The sequence below is a fragment of the Nanorana parkeri genome, unplaced genomic scaffold, assembly GCF_000935625.1.
Source record: "Nanorana parkeri isolate BGI_ZX_2015 unplaced genomic scaffold, ASM93562v1 scaffold291, whole genome shotgun sequence".
Taxonomy (NCBI): Eukaryota; Metazoa; Chordata; class Amphibia; order Anura; family Dicroglossidae; genus Nanorana; species Nanorana parkeri.
The window spans coordinates 28,160-34,488 of record NW_017306559.1 but is presented as its reverse complement, the minus strand read 5'-3'; the positions used below and the strand labels follow the sequence as shown (position 1 = coordinate 34,488).

Below are 6,329 nucleotides of genomic sequence, written 5' to 3'. Positions count from 1 at the left end.
ACATTTTATTCTTTTGTCTGCAGTTTTTTATTGCTCTTCATGTCACTGTTGGAGAGATTTTTCTCCATGTCCTGTAGATGAGAAAATCTAAATTGTCACTAGAACAGAAGGTGATGGGATAACCTCCCAATTATGTTTTTGTGGAACAAATGTCAAAGTAGTGGTGTCACAAGGGGGGTGCGACACGCACCCGGGTGCCACCAAAATGACTGACAGTCATTTTAGTGTCACCCCCTCTGAAAAGTCAGGCACTCTGTCATGGACTGAGAGCCCGACAGTTTCGAGAAAGAGGAGGGGACGCGGCAGTAGACCTTATCCAGCCGGGTGACTGTCCCCTCCTCTCTCTGCCGGCGTCCATCACCATGATGGCCGCCGGCAGGTATCAAAAGATTGCTGCGCATGCGCGATGACGTCACAACGGGGTGTCATTCAGTAACCTCTCCAGGTGACACCCGGCCTCGGGCGCCCCTGTGTCAAAGGTTGTGTCTTCAGTACAGGAAGTGGCAGACATGTCCCCAACGAGGAAAGGAAATAAAATCCCAACAAGGGATGTAAGCCATGTGCAAAAAAAAAACCTAGTGTGAAGTTCCACTTTAAGGAGAGTGAAGCAGGGGGCGTGAAACGGTCACCCCCGACTTTAAAGTAGTTATGGCTTCAGACAGAGCCGAGGACTCCCATTGCTGTAGTCTCAATCTTGGCCTTTAACCTCTTTCGCTGAAAATCACATCAGCAATCAGCTCCGATATGAAATCCTCTTACATTCATTAGTTAAACCAGCGGTTCTCAACCTGTGGGTCGGGACACCTTCGGGGGTCGAATGACAATTTGCCAGGGGTCGCCAGGAGTCACCCGCTATTAGATAGCGGCTCCCGGCCGCCCGGGAGAGAAAAACTTTCTCCCGGAAGGGTTTAATCTGCTCGATCGAGCAGAGTAAACTTTCTCTGCGATCGTTTTTTTTATTTTTTATTTCGGACATCGAAGCCCCGGCAGCCGTAAGTCAGAAAAAAAATCAGCATTGGAATGCATAGCTAGATTCCTATTGGCTATTTCACTTTGCAATAGCAAACTAGCTATTGCACCCGCCCACTGCTGCTGTCAATCAGCAGAGGGGGACCTGCAGTTCTCCATCAGGTCCCCATCTAGTGATTATCATCATTATTATTAATAATAAAAGCGGACACCCTCGGCTTGCGTTATATGGTTTGCCATTTTAGCTGCTAGTGGTTCTCAACCTGTGGGGTCGCTCTGTGATTTCTGCTGTGCTAGGTGAGAGTCCTCCTCAGCCCTCTCCTAGCGCAGCAGTGTCAGTTCTCCCGCCACGCCGCCAGATGTCGCTGCAGCAGCCGCGTCATCCCTAAATGTTACCGTTGGGGTCACCACAGCTTGGCAAATGCTACCAAGGGGTCCCGGCCCTAGAAGGGTTGAGAACCACTGAGTTAAACAAAACAAACAAAAAAACACAACATATTTTGCTTTTACTTACAATTATTATTTTATACTTCCTGGTCCTCTTAGGTATGAGTGATGCAATTCTGGCCTCACTAAAGCATTCTGGGAAGGTTACATCAGTAGAGCATTGCTGGGAAATCTCATTTGAAAGGAATTTTCCTCCCCTGAGATGATGTGCATGGTCACATGTCCTAGTCACATGTGCCAGAAATCCAGGAAGTAAAGGGAGATGGAATAATCTGCCCTTAGTAAAAATGGCCACTGTGAGAAGAATGGGGAGAATGCCACTGAGCTCTTTCTAGCTGTCTCCACCGTCAGGTCTATCTCTCCACCGTCTAGCTCTCCACTGTTAGGAGCCGCCGCTAGGCTGAGCTTTTGTTTTGTGCCCAGTGTCCTACTCCTAAAGGTGGCGCTAAAAACCAGACGGTAAGAAATTCAAGATCTCTACTGTGTCCTCCAATGAACGAAAGAGAAATAATGTCTGCAAAGAGTACAAAGCCGGCAATTATCTAGAAGTATGTGTTTGTAGACTTTCATTACTAAACATTTCTAAGGGCCTGTTCACACAACGTCCGTTTTCTGTGCTGACCTGATCCGTACGCTCCTGCACTAAAAATGCATCCCAATGTATCCCTATGTGTTTTATGGGCTACAGTTCTCACGTGCGCAGCGGTTAAGACAGAAAAATACTGCATGTCACATTTTGTATGCTCAGGAATCGCGTCAAAAGCACGTCAAAAACGCACTGCACTGCAGCTAACATACTGACAGCTCCACTCCAGCAAAAACAAAAAAAATATATATATTTTTTTTTTACTGGAACGCATCAAAAACACGGCCAAAACGCACTGCATCAGTCTGCAGATCCGCACCTGATCAGGACCTGATATCATGTGAACAGGCCCTAAAGGTGACATTGTTGTCATTTTAACATGAGGGTCCCCTTTAAGAACACCACCAGCATCCAAACATAACTGATATATCGGCTTTGAGTCACCTTGGCTGTTGAGGTTTTTGTGCCTCTCCCAAAAAAATCGATGTAATTACATTCTGATGGAAGCGGCTATTCTCTGCCTTATAAGCCACATGTTTCAGTATGTTTCTGTGAGTATGTAAGCGTGTTTCCACAGTTACAAATGTAGTCTATGAGGCTTACCGGTGACCGTCCCAGCAGATGCGGCCTGCAGCTCTCCCTGCTCCAGGCTCCAGACAAGAACCTTGGACGTGGACTGTCTCCGGCCTGATTTATCCAGCAGCCCGACAACATGTCTCCCTATAGTCTCCTCTACCGCCCCTGTGGTCTTCACTACTTCCAGCAGAATCTTCAGAAGACGTTTATTCACCCTCTTTAGGCTCTTCCTAGAAACAAAAAAGTAGAGGAGAGACAATATGAATACAAATAGGAACCTACAAATTCACATAAGACCATGGCAGAAATGAAGTGAAGCAGTCAGGATGGGCAGTGGAGCAGTCAGGATGGGCAGTGGAGCAGTCAGGATGGGCAGTGAAGCAGTCAGGATGGGCAGTGGAGCAGTCAGGATGGGCAATGGAGCAGTCAGGATGGGCAGTGGAGCACTAAATGCCTGACAGGCGGAGCAGACAGGATGGAGAGTGGAGCAGACAGGGATGGACAGTGGAGCAATAAATGCCTGACAGGCGGAGCAGACAGGATGGAGAGGGGAGCAGACAGGATGGAGAGTGGAGAAGTCAGGGATGGAGAGTGGAGAAGTCAGGGATGGAGAGTGGAGCAATAAATGCCTGACAGGCGGAGCAGACAGGATGGAGAGTGGAGCATAAACACTTCTGAGTGTTTGTAAATAACTGAGGACATAGTAAGCTTACCATAGATAAGTAAATCATTACTATGTCCCCAGTTATGAATGAACAGGAAGTGCTCTACATCACTTCCTGTTCATTTATGGATTGTGGACGAAGTAACTGTTACTATATCCAGTTTGTGAACAGGAGCACTCAGTATAGAGGTTTCCTGTTCATTCATAACAGGGGCTGCAGAAAAAGATATTTAGGGTTCTGTGTCCTCAATCTCTTTTTCTATTTTAAAAGGGAAGCGTGTGTGTATATATATATATATACATACATACATACACATATATACATATATATACATATATAGTAACTTCTTTACTATTGCTCGGGGCAGGACTAAACACATGCCGGAAACCTTTTCCACTCGTTCTTAGAGACTTATGTTGGCCTCGCATTTTCAGTTTACTTCAAGTGAAGACATTTAAATTATAAACGCTGCCAGACAACAAGAAGAGATCACATTTCAGGTTTTTCCAGGAAACAAGAGGAAGGACAATTGTTGAAACTGTACACACAGCGCACACGTGGGACAGACATGACAGACACAGTCTGTCAACAGGTAAAGGAACAGAACAGCCAGGCAGGCAGCTGTTAGTTCTTACAAAATAACTGCACAGGTCTCGGCTTTTACCATCAGAATGGCCAGATTATATCCTACGGCTTATTAATACTCCACTGCAACCAATCTGATGTCCCCTTTCACTTTCCAAATGAGCCACGTGACTCAAACCATGCTGCCGTTACTATGAACAGCCATATATGAATTTACGACTTTCTAAAGGTGGTCTATTCTTACAACCGTGACATCACTACTTTATAAATAAAGAGAGGAATAAAAGGTGTAACATTACTAGTATAGATGGATCTCGCGCTACATATATAAAGTTACATTTCAGTTATATTTTACCTGAGTGGCATTATTACTCCTCAAATAAAGCCCAATTGAACCCTCAATTTAAACCAGCTAATACATTTGAAGGGCATGTACACAAAAGGTGTGCAAAGTGATACAGGTTATTTTCCTTAAAAATCAGCCACAGTCTGAGTAGAAAAGCCTGTCCCCTGCCAGCATGCTGCAGAGCCCCTTGCTCTCTACATGGACGCAGTAGTCTCCTTGTAGAGATGGTCATGCCCCCTGCTGAGTAAGATTTCTAATCAGCATGGCGCATGAGCTTTCCTGATTGCAAGGCTACATTGCAGCCACAGTCTGAAGAGAAAAGCCTGTCCCCTGCCAGCATGCTGCAGTGCCGCTTACTCTCTATGCGGATGCAGCGGTGTCTTTGTAAAGATGGTCATGACCCCTGCTGAGTAAGATTTCTAATCGGCATGGAGCATGAGCTTTCCTGATTGCACAGCTATAGGTCTGACTCAGTAGGGGGAGTGGCAGACCTCTGCAGAGAGATTAATGCTTGCACACAGAGAGCAAGTGTCCTTCTCTGCAGCATGCTGGCAGGAGACAGGCTTCTCTACTCAGGCTGTGGCTGCTTAATGAAAACACGTCAACATTCAGGCATGTGCTAGAATGTGCATTAACGTGAAATGCTAAGTACATGTCACTGCTCATTCATTTAAGGGCTAGTTCACACCAGCCCCAGTGCGTTCTGGCCCGATTTGGTGCTGGTACGCACTGGATCGCATCCCGGCCGGATCCCTGTGTTCTAGGGTGGGAGGGGGCATGGCGGTGCATTGAAATCAACAGCACCACAGCCCCACACACCCCGGCCGCAGTGCGCACGCACCCGAGCATGTGGCATATCAATGCCTGCGTTCCAGTCCGCTTAGAAAAAATAGTGCATGCACCATTTTTTCCGACTGCACCAGACTGGAACGCAAGCATTAATGTTTAACGCGTTCGGGTGCAGACGATCACACTGCGGTAGGGGGGCATGTGGCTCCAGTGCCATTGACTTCCAGCCCCAGAACGCAGGCCGAATCTGGCAGGAACGCACCGGGGCTGGTGTGAACTAGACCTAGAGAATAACACATCTGCCAAAAATGAAAAAGTCTGGTTCCAGCTTATGTCATATTTTACGACAGACTAATATTACTCCTGAAAACTATTCCAAAAGGTACCCAAGAGGTGTATGTAAACTCCACACACGTTATATTATACATATGTCAGCACTTGTTTTCCAAATACTTAGATTTCAAAGGAAGGATATCTCTGCTTTACACACAAAACTATTTCACAAAAGTGACATTGATACACTGACCACAACAAAGCCACATATAGAAGGAATCATTCTACTGGTGGATGGAATGAATGCCACGCACCTCTCTCCGCTGGGGTCCTCCGTGACACTCTTGCTCTCCTCCAATCCCTTCTCTCCTTGTAAGCATTCTGACCCTTGTTCTCTTTTCTCCGGCTCAGCGACTGCTTCATCCTGCGTGAGTTTTTGCAAAGGTAAATAGGACAACAGAGACAAGAATCCTGTCATTCCGGTGCCCACATAAAAATAAAGTGCAATCTTTCCCCTTCCTCTAATAATAGAGAGAGGCGGTGATGCACACAACACCGCCTTATGCTATTTGTTCATAAAGGATAAAAAAAATGAGACAAGGACAAGAAAGTGACGGCAGATCTGGCTTCATGTAAACACAAAACAATATGTCATTAGCTTGGAGTGACTTTGCTATAGCTAAGCTGAGACAGACAACTCCTGACAACACTACAGTAACCATAGACAGGAGCCAATCTGTCCTATCAACAAGGAAAACCCGCCCCCTCCTACTGCTATCAGCAGCTATCATTTGATACTCAAAGGAAAAGTCAACAGTGCCCAGGCAGGGTTGCATTACATTTCTCGGCACACGGCACCCTGACATGACTATACCTGTGTCTGCGAGCTGCTATCCTGCAGGATACAATCCCGGGTCCTCTCCGTGACTTCAGCACACCGCTGCTTCATGGAATCCAGTTCTTCCCGTAGAATCTTCTCCCTCTCCGTGGCCTGGTTTTCGCTGATCGCCGAGGCGTTCTGAACAAATTAAACTCATTTCACTTCGCTGATAAATAATTCATATCATGGAAAGTTAACACTGAAATATCCTCT

At 46.3% G+C, this 6,329-nt stretch overlaps 1 protein-coding gene across 1 annotated transcript in view; it reads right to left on the bottom strand.

Moving 5' to 3' along the window:
* Nucleotides 1-6,104: 6,104 nt before the first annotated feature.
* LOC108787890 (A-kinase anchor protein 9-like) overlaps nucleotides 6,105-6,329 on the bottom strand; it is a gene marked incomplete at its 5' end in the record, with an annotated part of 25,724 nt that continues 25,499 nt past the window's right edge. Inside the window, one exon of the mRNA XM_018557575.1 lies at nucleotides 6,105-6,254. Within this exon, the coding sequence (XP_018413077.1) occupies nucleotides 6,105-6,254 (150 nt within the window). The remainder of the gene's footprint in view (nucleotides 6,255-6,329) is intronic.